The sequence below is a fragment of the Trichomycterus rosablanca genome, chromosome 12 (assembly GCF_030014385.1).
Source record: "Trichomycterus rosablanca isolate fTriRos1 chromosome 12, fTriRos1.hap1, whole genome shotgun sequence".
NCBI lineage: Eukaryota > Metazoa > Chordata > Actinopteri > Siluriformes > Trichomycteridae > Trichomycterus > Trichomycterus rosablanca.
In genome coordinates, this window is record NC_085999.1 from 11,805,001 (window position 1) to 11,824,406 (window position 19,406).

At 38.8% G+C, this 19,406-nt stretch overlaps 1 protein-coding gene across 1 annotated transcript in view; it reads right to left on the bottom strand.

Annotated features, from left to right (window-relative positions):
* epha3 (eph receptor A3) overlaps nt 1-19,406 on the bottom strand; it is a 126,785-nt gene that overhangs the window by 27,747 nt on the left and 79,632 nt on the right. The window contains exons 6-11 of the mRNA XM_063006562.1: nt 17,933-18,057; nt 9,235-9,397; nt 6,278-6,380; nt 5,297-5,364; nt 3,971-4,096; nt 2,777-2,962 (exon numbers count right to left, since the gene is read on the bottom strand). Coding sequence (XP_062862632.1) covers nt 2,777-2,962; nt 3,971-4,096; nt 5,297-5,364; nt 6,278-6,380; nt 9,235-9,397; nt 17,933-18,057 — 771 coding nt within the window. The remainder of the gene's footprint in view (nt 1-2,776; nt 2,963-3,970; nt 4,097-5,296; nt 5,365-6,277; nt 6,381-9,234; nt 9,398-17,932; nt 18,058-19,406) is intronic.

Below are 19,406 nucleotides of genomic sequence, written 5' to 3' on the forward strand. Positions count from 1 at the left end.
AATGGGGTGTGAAAGACTCTAGGTTATTGTGAATTAACAGGGCTGACTTAGTAAATCATGTCACATCACCAGCTATGCAAACATAATTTTAAACACAGGAAGGATATTTAACAAGCAAAAACAATATATGGTTAGCATCAATTTAATTAAAGGGATTTCTAAATTCTTAGATACAAAAATGATATAATAATTTATTTGTTATTTATACATATACAGATGGACAGTACAATGAAATTCTTTCTTCATGTATCCCAGCTTGTTTTTTGGAGGCTGGGGTCAGAGTGCAGGGTCTGCCATTGTACAGCCCCCCTGGAGCAGAGAGGGTTAAGGGCCTTGCTCAAGGGCCCAACAGTGGCTGCATGGCAGAACTGGGACTCGAACTCTCAACCAAGCCCAAAGCTCTACCCACAAGGTTATATACTATACTGTATATATATATATATATATACAGTGTATCACAAAAGTGAGTACACCCCTCACATTTCTGCAGATATTTAAGTATATCTTTTCATGGGACAACACTGACAAAATGACACTTTGACACAATGAAAAGTAGTCTGTGTGCAGCTTATATAACAGTGTAAATTTATTCTTCCCTCAAAATAACTCAATATACAGCCATTAATGTCTAAACCACCGGCAACAAAAGTGAGTACACCCCTTAGTGAAAGTTCCTGAAGTGTCAATATTTTGTGTGGCCACCATTATTTCCCAGAACTGCCTTAACTCTCCTGGGCATGGAGTTTACCAGAGCTTCACAGGTTGCCACTGGAATGCTTTTTCACTCCTCCATGACGACATCACGGAGCTGGCGGATATTCGAGACTTTGCGCTCCTCCACCTTCCACTTGAGGATGCCCCAAAGATGTTCTATTGGGTTTAGGTCTGGAGACATGCTTGGCCAGTCCATCACCTTTACCCTCAGCCTCTTCAATAAAGCAGTGGTCGTCTTAGAGGTGTGTTTTGGGTCATTATCATGCTGGAACACTGCCCTGCGACCCAGTTTCCGGAGGGAGGGGATCATGCTCTGCTTCAGTATTTCACAGTACATATTGGAGTTCATGTGTCCCTCAATGAAATGTAACTGCCCAACACCTGCTGCACTCATGCAGCCCCAGACCATGGCATTCCCACCACCATGCTTGACTGTAGGCATGACACACTTATCTTTGTACTCCTCATCTGATTGCCGCCACACATGCTTGAGACCATCTGAACCAAACAAATTAATCTTGGTCTCATCAGACCATAGGACATGGTTCCAGTAATCCATGTCCTTTGTTGACATGTCTTCAGCAAACTGTTTGCGGGCTTTCTTGTGTAGAGACTTCAGAAGAGGCTTCCTTCTGGGGTGACAGCCAATCAGACCAATTTGATGTAGTGTGCGGCGTATGGTCTGAGCACTGACAGGCTGACCCCCCACCTTTTCAATCTCTGCAGCAATGCTGACAGCACTCCTGCGCCTATCTTTCAAAGACAGCAGTTGGATGTGACGCTGAGCACGTGCACTCAGCTTCTTTGGACGACCAACGCGAGGTCTGTTCTGAGTGGACCCTGCTCTTTTAAAACGCTGGATGATCTTGGCCACTGTGCTGCAGCTCAGTTTCAGGGTGTTGGCAATCTTCTTGTAGCCTTGGCCATCTTCATGTAGCGCAACAATTCGTCTTTTAAGATCCTCAGAGAGTTCTTTGCCATGAGGTGCCATGTTGGAACTTTCAGTGACCAGTATGAGAGAGTGTGAGAGCTGTACTACTAAATTGAACACACCTGCTCCCTATGCACACCTGAGACCTAGTAACACTAACGAGTCACATGACATTTTGGAGGGAAAATGACAAGCAGTGCTCAATTTGGACATTTAGGGGTGTAGTCTCTTAGGGGTGTACTCACTTTTGTTGCCGGTGGTTTAGACATTAATGGCTGTATATTGAGTTATTTTGAGGGAAGAATAAATTTACACTGTTATATAAGCTGCACACAGACTACTTTTCATTGTGTCAAAGTGTCATTTTGTCAGTGTTGTCCCATGAAAAGATATACTTAAATATCTGCAGAAATGTGAGGGGTGTACTCACTTTTGTGATACACTGTATAGCCTATCTACAGGACTATATAATTTTTTCCATTTGACACAAAAACCTAAACTGTAAAAACACATCTGTTAGCTCTTTTAAAGGTCTATGAATGGTTTGCCATGTCCTTAACCGTAACTGACCTTTACATACCTGTACATATTAAAGACACTAAAATGTACTCCACCATCAACTCAAAGCAGTCAATGCAGTTGTCAAAAAATATAAAACACACATACATAAAACTCTCTTTACTGAATGTACTAATATGAAATGAAAACAAAATATAAAAGAAAAAGAAATATAACATTTGGTGGTGGTTTTAGAAATACTGTACTAGTATACTGGTATTTTTTCCACGTTTCAGGCTGCCTTTGCACTGATAAACCACGTGTCTCCTATTTCCTGTAGCACTGTAAATCCTAGAAGTTTTTAAAGCTCTGGCATTATACAGTGTTTTTAGTCTTAACAAAAGGAAAACATGGTTGTTTTTCTTTAACAGGAGGCCATCAGACAGGAGCCAGTTGCTAAAAAACCAAAACCGATAATACATTTTTGAAGTATTTTAATGTAGAATGCACTAAGGCAACCGCATACACATTTAAGCTTTGCCCTTAGGCTTAGTAAAAGTTATTGACTACCACTAAGCTAACACAGGGTTTAGCATCCGTACCAAACAGTGAAATGTGTTCAGAGGTACTTACTGCGTGTGACCACGCCTTCCAGTCTAATAATGTTTGGGTGGTCGAATTGTCCCATTATGCTGGCCTCACTTAGGAAATCTCGCCTCTGCGTCTCTGTATATCCGGCTTTCAGTGTCTTAATGGCCACACCGATCTCCTTTTTAGAAGGCAATTTCAGACGACCGCTGCACACCTCTCCGAATTCACCTGCAAACATGCAGTAAAAGTAAAATAGATTAGGGGAGGCAACATATCAATTTTAAGTGCCTGTATCTGTCTGATATTGGTCAAAAAATTGCTGCTATGTTAATGAATTTTAGATATTGTTTATTTTAATGCTGTGAATTTATTGTATGATTACTGGGTATGACCAAACTGATTCATTTTTTATTTGGTGGCAAGAATAAGATGCCATAATGGATCTGGATACATTTAATGTCTATTTATAATGGAGAATTTGGTACATATGTGTAATTATAATTCAAATTGTAATTGTAATTACGTATTGTATAATTAGTTGTTTGACCTTGATTTAATTTTTTTTCATTATTATTATTTTTTTTTTACAAATTTGGGGCATTATTTTGTGCATACAATCAATCCATAAACCATTCTTTTATACAATTTTAACAAACTAAAAAATATATACATATACAGTAGAATATAAGTTCAAAAATGCAGTTGTGGAAGAAGGATATGTACCTTCTTGTTAAAAGTTCAGAAGTACAAAAGTACAAGGAAATTAAATATCTCATATAAATTTTATTGTCTATATAACGTCTGTAGAGAAAGTCTACAGAGTTTTGTTCCTTTATTTGCTGGGTTCTCTTACATTAGCCTGTGCAGCAATAAATCATGAGGCATTATCTTGATTTGTGCTCTAGTGTTTAAGACATCAAGAACACAGAGTGCCTGGGAGAGAACAAGCTACGGGGGGGGGTGAAAAATAATATCCCAGCTGGAGGTTCGCTCCACTTACCCACACTCCTGAGCCCCATCAGCAGGCACTCTATTAAAGGCAGTGAGGCAATGAAGATGAGCACTGGGAGGGACGCGCTCGCCATTTCACCGCTCACAATCAAAAACGCTCACTTCCAGCTGAGGTGCTAAATGATTCTCATTTACATCACCTGCTACATCTGTTACAAATGTGTCCTGTGCTCTTGCAGGTAACGGTGCATTACAGTTTGGAGGTGGAGGGATGACTCTGCATACCTGCACCCACTACTTTGTCGATCGCGATGCAAGACGCATCTAACTCCTTGGCAAATTCATGGACCGCTTGACTTGGGTCTTCGTAAGTGTGGGGGTCCACGTAAGTCCTGATTCCAGGCAGACGCACTGAACACAAAAGAAGAGGTGGACAAATATTTTTTTTTTTTTTTTTTTTTTAAATATAAATTTAGCACGTCCAATTTCATCCCATCTATCATCCTCTCATTAGTGCGGATTCCTGCTCCTGATTGGGGCTGACGAGGCCGTTCCACGCCTCCTCCGAAACGTGCACAGCCAATCGACCGTCTTATCACCCACACTTGACGAGTGTAGCGTGGCAGAGTACTGTGCACGGAGGATCACACACTCCGCCACACCCCCTTCCGTCTCCATACAGGCGCCACCAACCAGCCAGCAGAGGGCGCAACCGCCCCGTTCCAGAGAGAGCATCCCCTACGGTCTCAAGTCCCGCCCCCCACCCGGACAACAGGCCAATCGTTGTCCATAGCCGCCCAGCCTCGACCGTGAAGGCAGAGCTGGATTCGAAACAACGCTCCTTCGAAATCCAGCTCTGGTTGCAGCGCGTGTCTTTTACCGCTGCGCCACCTGAGCGGCCGAGGTGGACAAATATTGATAACCAAAACTGTGATGTGTTGAACAATTAAGCAAGTGTAAAATTTGAATTGAAAGTATTGGCTACCGCAATGAAGTAAGTCCTCTAGAATTAAACCTTCAACCTGTGAACTTTCAAAAGTGCGGATGTGCATGTGCAATATATTAAAAATATTTAAATATTTAAATAAGTGCAAACTTAAAAACTTAAAAAACTAAATTAAAAAATTAAAAACTTGCACAAATGGTGGAACAAACTTCCCTTGTCTGTCCGTACTTCTGAGTCTCTCGCTGTCTTTAAAAAACGATAAAAAACCCACCGCTTTGGAACTGGTTCGTATCTAGAGCAGCGTTTCCCAACCTTTTTTGCACCACGGACCGGTTTCATATAAGATATCATTTCACGGACCGGCGGGGAAGGGAGGATTTAATAATATTGCTCACAAATTATGTAAAAGCTTTTTTCGCTGCAACAAGCCGCTGCTCCCACCTAGGGGTGACAATAACACCTGAAATAGAAACGGTGAAAACTGCTTTTCTAGCAATCTCTAATTATTCATTCTTTCTGTGTGGCCGGTAATAAATAGCCCATGGACAGGTACTGGTCCGTGGCCCGGTGGTTGGGGACCACTGATCTAGAGAGCTTACTTTACTAGTGCAAACAACCTTTCTAAACAAGGTTCCAGGTACAGAAAATAAAGACATTGTACTTACAGTGGCCATTGCCAAAGTGAAGTCGCTTCTTGTCTGGATGTTTAGATTTGCTATAGCCACAACAACACCTGTTAATCAAAGTGATGAAACTTAATCATTAATAACACATTAATAACATTTCAGTGAGATTTATACTATTTATATTTATATTTATGCATTTTCTCTTTTTTTTTATAGCCAAATTGGGGACCCTAATCGCATCAGAGGAGGGTATATTTGCCTGACACACGCTCCCTCCGACACATGCACAATCCACCAACACCTTCTTATTCACCTATACTTCGGTGGATTCGCACATGAGGCCAGTCTCGCACCTGGAGAGTCACGCACTGATCTCCACATTCCTCCACTTCTGTATAGACACCACGGGCTAATAACCCTAGTAGTCCTTAGTGTATAAGGTGTATAAGATCCCATCCCCCCTTCCTTTTTAAGTTCGCTATTTCCCACCCAGCAGACTAGTGGCCAATTTAGTCTGCTGCAGGCACTTCCAGTTGTGCCTGTGCTCAGATGACCAGTAGCAGAGTTGAGATTCAAACTCTGAGAGTTAAAAATTCCAGTGCTGGTGAGCTAGAGAACATACAACTTAACAGACAAAAATCTGAGCCAGGCAGAACCTGAATGTTTAGCTATGATGCCGAACAGTATTTAGGGTATTATGGTGAGTCAGATATTTATGCCATCTTTCTACAGTGCTGTTTGCCAACACCATCCCCGCTGTCTTACATAACACTCTGGTTGGCGCAGTGCTCTTTTAGATCAAGTAAAGCAAGGGCAGAAAAAATAATAGAACTTTTGCCAAGTAAGTTATCCAAAACTATATAAAAAAAAGTTGGCACGCAAAGGGTATAGCAGGATCTTCACCATGTACTTCTTCATCTAGCAGATATGGTGTGGTGGTGTAAAAAGGAGGAAAAAATGACACGTTCACAATGGTTATGTGTAAGCTTATGTAAACATATGTCTGTGTGAAAGACCTACCTGCTAATCACAATGTAGAGCACAATGGTGAGGAGGATGATGGCCACAGCGCAAGCGATGGCTATTAGTACTACCTGACTGTTCTCACTGGATATTGAGAAAGCTGGAAAGAACAAAGACTAAGAATTAGATCAGCATATATTAAAGAGAACAAGAATTTTAACACATTTTGGGAGGTAGTTTGTAAAGACTTAAGGAGTCCTGCAACATAGAGATTCTTAACATTCTCATTAACAAAAAAACATGACTTTAATTCTGATTTTGTTATGGATTCATTTTAAGTCTCTGAGGTCCATTTTTTCCATTTAAAAAGACTAATCATTAACTTTGACATTAATAATAAAGGGGAACAAAATTTAGCCTAATATCAGCAGGTGTTTCCAAATTGTGCATTAATAAAATTGTGGTTTTAATCTTCTAAGCAACAGGTGGACAACTACTGCTGTTACAACAAACATAATAAAGGCAAAATAAAAAATATATATATTAATTGCCCTAAGTGTAAAGGTGTGTGTGTGTATGTGTGAATGTGTGTGTGTTTCCTGCCTTTTGCCCAGTGAATCTGATCCACCGCAACCCCAACCAGAATAAAGCGGTGGTAAAACACACAATGAATGAATAAATGAATATAAAAGAGATTTTTTAACCATAATTTATCACTCCATTTATCTTTTCCCCTAAAGATGATGATCATTTTACATAATTATCACAAGATATTGACTACAGAGATGCAATAATTTCTTTAAATAAGCCATGACTCTTGGAAAACCTCCAGAGTGTGAACTAATAAGGAAAAAAGCTCTGGTGACTGATTCTTTAAACCCCAAATGTGGAGCACTTTCTGCCCAGATTAACAGATGAATAATGGGAACTATCATCTCAGAGGAATTATGCCATTATTTCACATTTTATATTTGCTATGCATGTGAAGCTCTGGAGGCATGGCCAGTTTAGTAACGTAAAGAGAAGAAAATGCCTGTTGCCCTGCACTATATCATTTTCTGAATGTGCATTGATTTCCTATAAATGTTTCATTAGTAAGTCGGCACAGAGAAAGGAGTGGTTCTGCTCTGAAAATCGAATATACCGTGAATCAAATGTACACGCTGGTCTAAGTGCAGATGATTTACTGTAATATTGATGAGACCTTCCTGTCATTGGTAAGGACATGGCCAAGTCTGGGGAAATGGAATACACATTACAAGCGTATGAAGAGTTACAAAAGGAGCAGCAGATTAAGGCTCTTCAGTCTTGAAAGAAAATTACCCTTAAATTGCACCTGTGATTTCTTTTAACCTTTAACCTTAATTTGATTTAATTTGACCGAGGGTGCAGAATTCTATGTACATTCTATGTCAATGTACATCAACAGATCATCAGCGTGGACAAGGCTCAAATTGTGCACCTCACAGATTGCAAGCCTATAATCTTATTGAGATTATGAAAATGATCTGCCTGATGTTTACACCTGTAAGGTTACCAGTTTTTCCTCTGTAGAGCTCTCAGGCCATGAGGTTGTTTTTAATCTCATTTTGTCCACAAATTAAACTTGCCGTTTTCTACCCAGATAATATTCCTGGCAAAATAAATAAATCTAGCCACTTCTGGATGACAGGGCAAGCAAATAAAATGGAAACCTTAACTTTCTACACTTTCTCAGATCTCATTTTACAGGCAAGTTATGGGATATATTTATTAAGAATGAAATACTGTTGTAGAACTGAGTGCAATTTATATGATTAAATAGTGTAAAAAGTATAAAAAGTCATCAGCCATAACATTAAAACCACCTTCTTGTTTCTACACTCACTGTCCATTTTATCGGCTCCACTTATCATATAGAAGCACTTTGTAGTTCTACAATTACTGACTGTACTCCATCTGTATGCTTTGTTAGCCCCCTTTCATGCTGTTCTTCAATGGTCAGGACTCTCCCAGGACCACCACAGAGCATATATTCTCTATCATTCTCAGCACTGCAGTGACACTGACATGGTGGTGGTGTGTTAGTGTGTTTAGTGCTGGTATGAGTGGATCAGACACAGCAGCGCTGATGGAGTATTTAAACACCTCACTGTCACTGCTGGACTGAGAATAGTCTACCAACCAAAAATATATCCAGCCAACAACAGTGGGCAGCGTCCTGTAACCACTGATGAAGGTCTAGAAGATGACCAACTCGAACAGTAGCAATAGATGAGCGATCGTCTCTGACTTCACATCTACAAGGTGGACCAACTAGGTAGGGGTGTCTAATAGAGTGGACAGTGAGTGGACACGGTATTTAAAAACTCCAGCAGCGCTGCTGTGTCTGATCCACTCATACCAGCACAACACACACTAACACACCACCACCATGTCAGTGTCACTGCAGTGCTGAGAATGATCCACCACCCAAATAATACCTACTCTGTAGTGGTCCTGTGGGGGTCCTGACCATTGAAGAGCAGCATGAGAGGGGGCTAACAAAGCATGCAGAGAAACAGATGGACTACAGTCAGTAATTGTAGAACTACAAAGTGCTTCTATATGGTAAGTGGAGCTGATAAAATGGACAGTGAGTGTAGAAACAAGGAGGTGGTTTTAATGTTATGGCTGATCAGTGTGTATATATTATGAATATATATTTCTATCACTGAAAATTAATAGAACTGGTATGTCACTTGATTATTAGATTTACTAGGCTCTACAGGTTTTTGTGCTAAATTTACATTACATTATACACAACTCTTATTGTAATATATTGCGAACACCACATATTATTTAATTATTTAAATTATTTAACTCTGGAGCTACTCCTCAACACTGAGGTAAATATTGTACAGGAAATATGACAATGTATGGTGTATTGTTCCCTATTATGTTTGTAAAACTACGCTCTAAATACAGCCATTTAAATGCCTAATTGGTACAATTTCTTATAGCGGGACAGATCCGGAGATCAAGCGTATGCTTACAGTCAGGACTGGTCTCAAATTCGAACTTGCGACTGGTTCCACCATATCCCGCAGCAGTTCGGGCTCTAATCTGCAGGAGGTATCTGGTATCTGGTTTCAGTCCATTCAGAGTCACATTGGTGCCCTTGGATCTCAGGATTGTATAGCTGGTCTCCTGTTCCTGCTACAGTAAACAAAAAAAAATGAAATAGAGTCGTGTTAACTCCAAGATAGTGATGCAGATAGTTAAGATAGTTAAGCAAAACTAAAATACTTCTTTCCTAAAAGTTAGGCTGACCTAGTCATATTAGGGCAGAAGCCCTAATTATCAGACTATGTACAGTTACATGCAAAAGTTTCAGCACCCTGGTCAGATTACACACCTTGTTAATTTTAAAGTGTAAAGCAAAAAGCACAACCTCTGCAGCAAACCATTAACATGTCTACATCTTGTTAATACACAGAAATAATAATAAAAATATTGTACTTTTTACTTTATAAATCAACAAAATATGCCATGAGTGGTATGCCAAGTTTTGCATAAAACAGCAGTTACTGGACGTGGAGATGTTAACACCATGTTAGGTAATTTCGCTGTCGCCCCAAAATGTGTTCATAATCAGGTACGTTCCAGACTTGATAAACTGCCACCTTTATTTTTATGGCTTTTTAAAAAAAAATCTATAAGGTGCAGTATTTTTCTCCACCAGGGTACAATGGATTTATTGGGTGTCTTTGCTTTCCACCCATTGTTTCCAGATGTGCCTCTGATGAGGTATAGTTGGACCAGTGGAATGAACGTGGTGTGGAGTTTTAATCCATTTGCTGGTGGGTTTTTCTTGGTAGGATGGCAGAACTGGTCAAAGTTTTGGGTTTTCTTTATATACTATACTATATCAGCCTTCAAGTGCATTCCAATTTACTTTTGTGTATGTTGTGTATTTTTTTTGTGCTAGATTTAAAACTAGCTCAACTGCAGTCACAATTGTAGTTATATTAACGTCCATGCTAAAGGACATTAACTACCAGCAAGCAAAAATATGCCAAACATACACAAACTTTCAAACAAAAATGATTTACTGATGGATAGCATGGCAGCACAGCAGGTAGTGTGAGTGCCACACAGCTCAAAGTACAATTCTGATACTGTTTTCTATCCCTAATCTAGCCGCTTCCCCTCTACTGATACAACCCTCCACTGCTGACTGAGGAGCACCGCAACTGACACACGCCCCCTCCGACATGTGTGCAGTTGACTGCATCTTTTCGCCTGCATGAGACAAATTCATATGCGGATCAGCTTTGTGTACGGAGCTTTATTCCTCAACTTTATGCAGGCGCCATCAATCAGCCAGCAGAGGTCGTAGTTTCTTCAGTTACGAGGTCCCTATCCGGCTCCCACCCTGTATGAACAACAGCCAGTCGTTATTCATGTAGGCGCCCAGCCTGCCAGATGGCAGAGCTGAGATTTGAAACGATGTGTTCGAAATCTCAGCTCTGGCGTGCTAGCGTATTTTACCGCTGCGCCACCTGAGCACCCAGAATGTATTTTAAAAAGTATTTCAATGTGTAAGTATATGTGTATTTTTTTGGCAGTGAGTGGACTACAGTCATACAAAGCATTACTTAACAAAGGTCTGAGACTAAACCAAACAGCATGATCCGATATTCAACCTCTTCCCAATCCCTCATCTTAACAAGCAGGACACATTTGACCTCTCCAGGCTTTTTATTTTAAACATCTAAAAAAAAAACAATCCTAACCTGTAAATGGAATGCAAGAGGTTTTATGATTCAGAGGACACTTCAAAATAAACTCACTCTAAAAGTCTGGGAAAATGAAACCAATACCCTGCATCGCTTTGTCCGTGTCCTCATTTAAGTCATAAATCTTTTCACAGGTTGTCACTGTACACTACTCATGACACCACCCAATCCACTGGAAATCACACACAGGTGTGTTTAAACTCTTTCGGCTGGAAGTATTCTTACCATATGTCCAGGCTGATTGTCTGCCACTTCCAGACGCTCATCATGATAAGGCATGCAATTGCTAGTTTCAGTGTGTTGGTTATTGGTGAAATTTAATATGCTTGTCATGTTCTGCTCTGACCATCTAAACACTCCAATCTGAACACACTGCCTCAGAGAAATTGTGTAAATATAAAATTTACTTCAACGCGCATTCCTTCTCTACAAGCTTGATAAAATAAACACTGCCAAATTGGAGCAAACTTTGTTTCATACAGTCCTAGATCAACGTGATAGAGCAGAAACATAATCACAAATGTGTATTTCCTCCACCCTTGCTTACATTTAGTGCAATAAAAAGCCCAGGAGAGACTAAAAAGTCTAGAAAGAACAGTTTTTTAGCTTTTGCAGCACACGTTTTTAGTTTATTTGTTACTTATTTAATATTTTCATGTATTTTATTCTGCTTTTATTCAATAGAAAATAGACTTCAAGCATTCATTCAGAGTTGAAACCAGTCAACTCAGATTTGGATTCTTCTTTAAACTTATCAAAAAAAAATTTAAATGTAAACTGCATGCAAAATCATATTTTTGTCAGAGAGATCTGCAGTTTTATTACATTACATTCATTACTCTAAATTCTCAAGTTACACTAAATGTTTAGCTGGAGCCTTTATAATTAGACACACATCCAGAGCCATCATAGCATTTTACATACAGATAAGGTTAAAGTTTCAAAGGCCTACGACAAAATTCCAATCCAAGTCATGTGATTTAAACTAACTAGGCATTCATTGTGTTCATTTTCACTTAAGTTTTGTCAACATCACAAATAAAAAAAATTGATTAAACAGTGTATGCTAGTACCAAAGAAATCATAATGATGTTAATTCAAAGTTCGCATCTTCCTTACTGAATGTAAACATACAGGGGTTGGACAAAATAACTGAAACACCTGGTTTTAGACCACAATAATTTATTAGTATGGTGTAGGGCCTCCTTTTGCGGCCAATACAGCGTCAATTCGTCTTGGAAATGACATATACAAGTCCTGCACAGTGGTCAGAGGGATTTTAAGCCATTCTTCTTGCAGGATAGTAGCCAGGTCACTACGTGATGCTGGTGGAGGAAAACGTTTCCTGACTCGCTTCTCCAAAACACCCCAAAGTGGCTCAATAATATTTAGATCTGGTGACTGTGCAGGCCATGGGAGATGTTCAACTTCACTTTCATGTTCATCAAACCAATCTTTCACCAGTCTTGCTGTGTGTATTGGTGCATTGTCATCCTGATACACGGCACCGCCATTGGATGCACATGGTCCTCCAGAATGGTTCGGTAGTCCTTGGCAGTGACGCGCCCATCTAGCACAAGTATTGGGCCAAGGGAATGCCATGATATGGCAGCCCAAACCATCACTGATCCACCCCCATGCTTCACTCTGGGCATGCAACAGTCTGGGTGGTACGCTTCTTTGGGGCTTCTCCACACCGTAACTCTCCCGGATGTGGGGAAAACAGTAAAGGTGGACTCATCAGAGAACAATACATGTTTCACATTGTCCACAGCCCAAGATTTGCGCTCCTTGCACCATTGAAACCGACGTTTGGCATTGGCACGAGTGACCAAAGGTTTGGCTATAGCAGCCCGGCCGTGTATATTGACCCTGTGGAGTTCCCGACGGACAGTTCTGGTGGAAACAGGAGAGTCGAGGTGCACATTTAATTCTGCCTTGATTTGGGCAGCCGTGGTTTTATGTTTTTTGGATACAATCCGGGTTAGCACCCGAACATCCCTTTCAGACAGCTTCCTCTTGCGTCCACAGTTAATCCTGTTGGATGTGGTTTGTCCTTCTTGGTGGTATGCTGACATTACCCTGGATACCGTGGCTCTTGATACATCACAAAGACTTGCTGTCTTGGTCACAGATGCGCCAGCAAGACGTGCACCAACAGTTTGTCCTCTTTTGAACTCTGGTATGTCACCCATAATGTTGTGTGCATTGCAATATTTTGAGCAAAACTGTGCTCTTACCCTGCTAATTGAACCTTCACACTCTGCTCTTACTGGTGCAATGTGCAATTAATGAAGATTGGCCACCAGACTGGTCCAATTTAGCCATGAAACCTCCCACACTAAAATGACAGGTGTTTCAGTTATTTTGTCCAACCCCTGTACATTCCCTCTAGCAACTTGTATATCTGGGTGGCACAGTGGCAAAGCTGGTCGAGTGGGTGCCATACATCAACTTTGGTTCTAAAAAACTGGGCTAAATACCCATCAACAATCACTATCTGTAGTGAGTTTAGCAGGTTCAGATTTTTGTATTTTGGTTCAATTTCCCCCTTCAGAAACATGCAAAAGGTCCCAGTGTTCAATAATAGCACTTGGCAAACTGTGATGAAGCAAAAATGTAGTAAAAATGAAGTAAAAATGTATAAAATTAAAAAATCTATATGTACAATTTACAATAAAAAACTAAAGTATTTCTGAGCACCTTTTACAAGCTTTTGTTTTTAATATTTGCTCTTTATTTTATGTGTGTCTTAACATTATTTATTGCTGAGTGGTTTTAATTTTTTTTAACATGTTTAATAAATGTGCAAGATGTTATTTACTGCCTCCTCCAGATTTACTAAGAGGGCAGGGCAAAATAAAATTTTATGAAATAAAATGAAAAATAAAAAACAAAATTTTATGAAATAAATTATAAAGTATAATGAAAAATAAAAAACAAAAATAAATGAAATAAAAAATAAATAATAATAATAATAATAGTAAAAAACAATAATAATAACATTCACACAAAAAAATACAGAATGTCAATTTACATGATTAATTATGACTGGAGTTATTCGGCACTGTTGTGACTGTTGTGCTTAATGTACGTTGCATAATTTCAATTAACCGGCACCTGTAATGTTGTTTAGGAAGCTTATTTAGCAACATTTTTTATTTTACTGTACACACAGTCAAACAATGTGCTGAATCTTGTTAATCCAATTCATGCAATTTCTTTTCCAAAAAGTAATTAAATTAAATTAAAAACTCTTTTATGAGTTGTATAGCATTGGTGGTGTTGATGTGGTAAGTGTGAGTTTTAAGCCCTGGAAACAGATTTGGGGCCCCTTTCTCACCCAGTGGTTGTGTTTTCTGTATTTCTTGCAAGGGTGGGAGGCACTCTATTATCCTCTGCCATCCTGGCTCAAGGGCATCATCAGTTCAATGAGTGGAATCTGACCGTTTCCACATGGCAGACCTGGTTGTATAGGATTGGGACAGCTCAAACCAGGCTTTTGAAAACAATCCTTTGGAAGCATGTGTAAATAACACAATCAATGAGAAAACACAAAAGATTTGACTGTAAAAGGAAGATACTGTTTAACCCAGGGTCAAAGATGACATAGTAGATACCAGATCCCCAGATGAGCTGGCTTTGGTTACAAATAAGAAGATTATTGGCAACCCACAGCATTTCACAGGCAAAGATTTTCAGTCTGGCTGATCACACTGAAAGACATTTTACAAAAGCTGTCCGTAGAAAGCACAGCACCGTTCCTCATCACCAGCTCTGCTTTTTGCCAGTGATTGGCAGAATGTGCTGCTATTAAGCAGAGCAGGTAGAAGACGTACTGAATTCAGCAAAAATGTGTATTTAATCTATATTTATTTATTTTTCTCTTAAAGTGTTACATTATAATGTTGGCTGAGTAAATTAGTATATTTTATAATTATTACTACACTTGGTAGGTAGGGCACAAGGCATGTGTAATGTATTTTCACTAACCAATGGAAATGGAAAACATCTGTGGAAAAATATTTGAAAAATGACTACATAAAAAATAAAAAGCAATTACCACATTGGTTCAAGAAAAAAAAGACAGGAAGAAAGCAGAATAAATCAAACTGCTGTCCTTTCCATGTATTTGAACTCTAGCTAAAATACAGGTAGAAATACCAAATTTATATACATTTTCTTATTAATTTAAAAGATACAATATTAATATTAAAGATGCAAATTAATAAGCTTATTTAGCATTTTGCTGTTTTATTAGGTCCGCATGTTTCCACACACGCTCAAAAAACGAGTGCCCTATAACATCCACTACAGTATTTAATTACTTAATAGCTTGTCGCTGATTTTGACCAAAATATGTTTTACCACTAATTAAAGGAAAAGCTGCAAATGTAAGAGATTTTGCTGTCAATACAACCCCAGATTTTGGGCATACTGTCTGCTATTGGACATCTGTCTGCAATTAAAATTCATTTTTCACATATAAAAAATGGTTTCTGTGTGGTTTTGCAGTCAAGTAGTTTACTCAGCCTAGTTTCCGTGGGAGAATTCTGGCTTAATGCCATCACAGACAGGGCTTTTTCACACCCTCAGATTTCCTGCCAGTTTAGCAAGACCCCAACAATGTCAGGGTCCAATTAAGCGCCAAACCCAGAGCCCTGCTTCCTGCAGCCTGGCCGCCCTGAGGGATACATTACCCACTTGTTGCAGGAGTAGAAGGTATCACAGTGCCTGACAGCATGAAAGAGCTTCTTTGAACGCTGACCCATTGAAGCTCTCACAGCGGCAACAATGATACGGGGCAACAATGCTTTTCTTAGTTTTCTGCATATTAAATTAATCAGGGCTGAATCCGTGTACGCTTCATTAATCACATGGCAGCCGGAGCAAACACGGGCAAAGGCTGCTTTAACTAGCTTTTGACGGGAGAGCTCAGCTTGTGATTTATTCTTTTAGAAAATGAAAGAACCAAGGCTTCTAGCTCACATGGGTTCAATCAAACAGGTGGTGTTTAAAACTCATTTTTAACTTAAAGCGCAAGATTTATTTAACTTACATATTTGACAAGGAATAAGCCGACTTGTCGGTATTTAAAGAAATTCCCTTAAGAGAAAGATCTAAATTCCCTTGCAAGGCTATAGTATATAGTATATAGTACAGGTTACAAAATAAACAAACCACTCTAGGCTAAGTGAACCACTTAAAAGGATTGACTTAAATAGAATTATTTAGATATTTTATTATATTATTATAATTATATTATTTTAAAATAAATATAATTATTTTATAAATAATAAATAATTATTTTATATAAATAAATACAATATTATGCTTTATTTATTCAGCTTTATTAACTTTCTCAATCTAATTGGCATTGCAGTGGACCTAAGCCCACCAATCACAGGTCTAACAAGTATATTATTTTTTTAAATAAGTTAATTGTTTAGATTATTAATTTGTAAGATCTGGTTTTAAAATAGCATTTTCTGTTTTGCATATTTATTTATTTTTTATTATTAGGCAGATTTTAGAATAATTTAAGAATTTTCATATTAATATTTTTAAGAATGGGAAAACCTGAGTCAATCACAGACAGGTATTTTAAATTTGCAAAAATATTGTATTCATTTTCCATAAATGCTTTATCTTGATTAGGGTCATTGTGTTTCCAGCACTATAATTCTGGACAGGTTTGTGTATGTGTATATACTGTATGTACACACTTGCAATTGGAAATATTCACCCACCCCCTTCCAAAAAAAAAGAACTGGAAGCTTTTGCATGATGAATGAGAAAGATTCCACAAGTGGAGTCAGAGGCTAAAGAATGTTCCACCAAGTACTGATACTGGAGGCTGAATAATAGTGCACATGGACTTTCATTAAACTTAAAACTATGTCATATTATTTTATTTAAATTAGAATTGCTTGTATGTATCAATATACGAGGGTTCTTCAAAAAGTTTCTGCACTTTTAAAACTTTAACATCCCCAGGAACTGTTTACACACTCATTACTTTAACCTGTCTAAAAGCTCATCCAATTTGCACTACTGTTTATAATTGCACTGGTCATACCCACAATCTTAAATCTGCATTATGTCACTTTACTGTCTCAGTTGTTAATATCGGGACCTATATTTTTCATATTTTACGACTCAGTGTAAATATATTTTGCGTTTTAGTGTCTTTATTCATTATTTATATTTTTCATATATTTTAGGTTTAGTGTTTACTTAATGTTTATTGTTGCACCATGGATCTGAGAGTAACGTAATTTCAATCCTTTGTATGTCCTGTACATATTGCAGTATTGACAAAAAAAGCAGACTGACAAATGACATCACTTTTGAACACTGTCACCTTCCGATGCATTTTCCCAGCATTGTACCAACTATTCAATGCCATCAGCAAAAAATGTTTTAGTTTGAGTGTGTAATCACTGATGCACCACTGCTTTCACATCATCATCACATGAAAATCTTCTTCCCCTTAAAGCTTGGAAACTTTTTGAAGATATTTTATATAGATCATATTTTTCTCTCTGTTTACAAAGACAGTTGTAGCCTAGTGGTTAAGGTACTGGACTAGTAATCAAAAGCTTGCTGGTTCAAATCCCACCACTGCCAGGTTGCCACTGTTGGGCCCTTGAGCAAGGCCCTTAACCCTCAATTGCTTAGACAATATACTGTCACAGTACTGTAAGTCACTCTGGATAAAGGCATCTGATAAATGCTGAAAATGTAAATGTAACTTCTTGTATATATTTACTAAATTCTATACACATCACCATAATACCTTTTAAGGTAATTGAGGTTGAATATTTTTGACTGCAACTATACATTTAAAGAGTCGTGTTTCAGAAGCCTTAATGACCTTAAAAATTAAAAGCTTTTTTAGGCCACAATGAAAAGCAAAGGCTCAGTTTAAACGCTTTTACACTGCCCTCACCTTTTCATAGTACTTGACCTCATAGTCCAGGATGATACCATTGGGGCTCTCTGGCTCCAGCCATGATAGTGAGATGCTGTTTCGGGAGGTTCTGTCCTTCCTGATGACTGTGACCGAGGACGGAGCTGCAGAGAGAATCAAAAAGGGATTGGGTTAGAGGGGGGTAAGAGCCGAAAAGAGGATTAGCTTATTCTGCTCTGCCTGTGACCGCAGAACATGCACAGTTCAGAGCAACATTTTGATTCAGCTCTTTGTGTCCTGTGAATTGGTTTCTGATCGGCTGATCACGTCTTCACGTCTCTCTGATGGGGGTCACATTGAAAGTTCAGAAAGGCGTAACGATGCATCTGTTTACGATTTTCTTCATCTGGGAATGGTTAGTATGGTTTTGTCACCAGAAAACATGCTACTGTCTGTCCAAGTTTAGGCTACAAAAAAAAGGCTTGTCAGCTCTCATATTTTTTAAAGCAACGTGGTGCAAATATCGGTCTCTGATGTGTCTCACTGCTCCAGCATTCACATGGTCACAATATGTGATCATAATTCAAGTCAGAGCTCTGTCCTTCCCTGCTCCAGCCTGACTCACTCGCTTGCTTTCTTCCAGTTTTACTGCTTTCTAATTGCAAGGCAACACCGAAGCCATGAAGGCATCTGACTGGCCCGTGTTTTAATTTTATTAGACCACAGGAAAAAACATGTTATTCTTTGAAATGTTTAAGGTTTTCTTGACTTTGATTACTCAGTTCTGAAACGCACTTTTCCATTTGGTAGTTTTTTTATTGTTAATGAATCCAGATGGACACAGTCTGTTTCTGCTGCACTCCTACACTCCATTTTGATAAGCTATTAGTCAAGTTTTATAGTGACCAGAGTTTATAGTAGGCGAGATTTATAGTGTACAGACTAGTGTACATCCTTCTGAGTTTTCTAAAATATGTGTATTAAGGAGAACCAGATATTCCAAAGTCTGATCACAAGTGAGCAACACTAATAAAATGTAGCAGATATTGGAACTAATATTAATTCAATCATTCCTTTATTTACACAACTCTGTTCAGAGTCACAGTGGGTCTAGCGTTTCTCCTAGAAAATTTGGCCATAAGGTGGGAATACATTGTGGACAAGGCAATTAACCTACTGCCATGTGTTGGAGAATGTAAGAAACCTGATACTTACACACCCATTGACTCACTAGACAGTTGTAGCCTAGTAGTTAAGGTACAGGACTAGTAATGAAAAGGTCGCTGGTTTAAGCCCCACCACTGCCGAGTTTCCACTATAGTCCCTTGAGCAAGGCCCTTAACCTTCAGTCACAGTCACAGTACTAAAAGTCGCTTTGGATAAAAGCATCTGCTAGATGCCAAAAATGTAAATGTAAACTCACCTAGGACCACCTCTGTACATTTTTGTTTACTTTAATGCTGCAAACAAGCAATACAGTACTGAAATCCAAAATGTGTTCTACCTTCTGCTT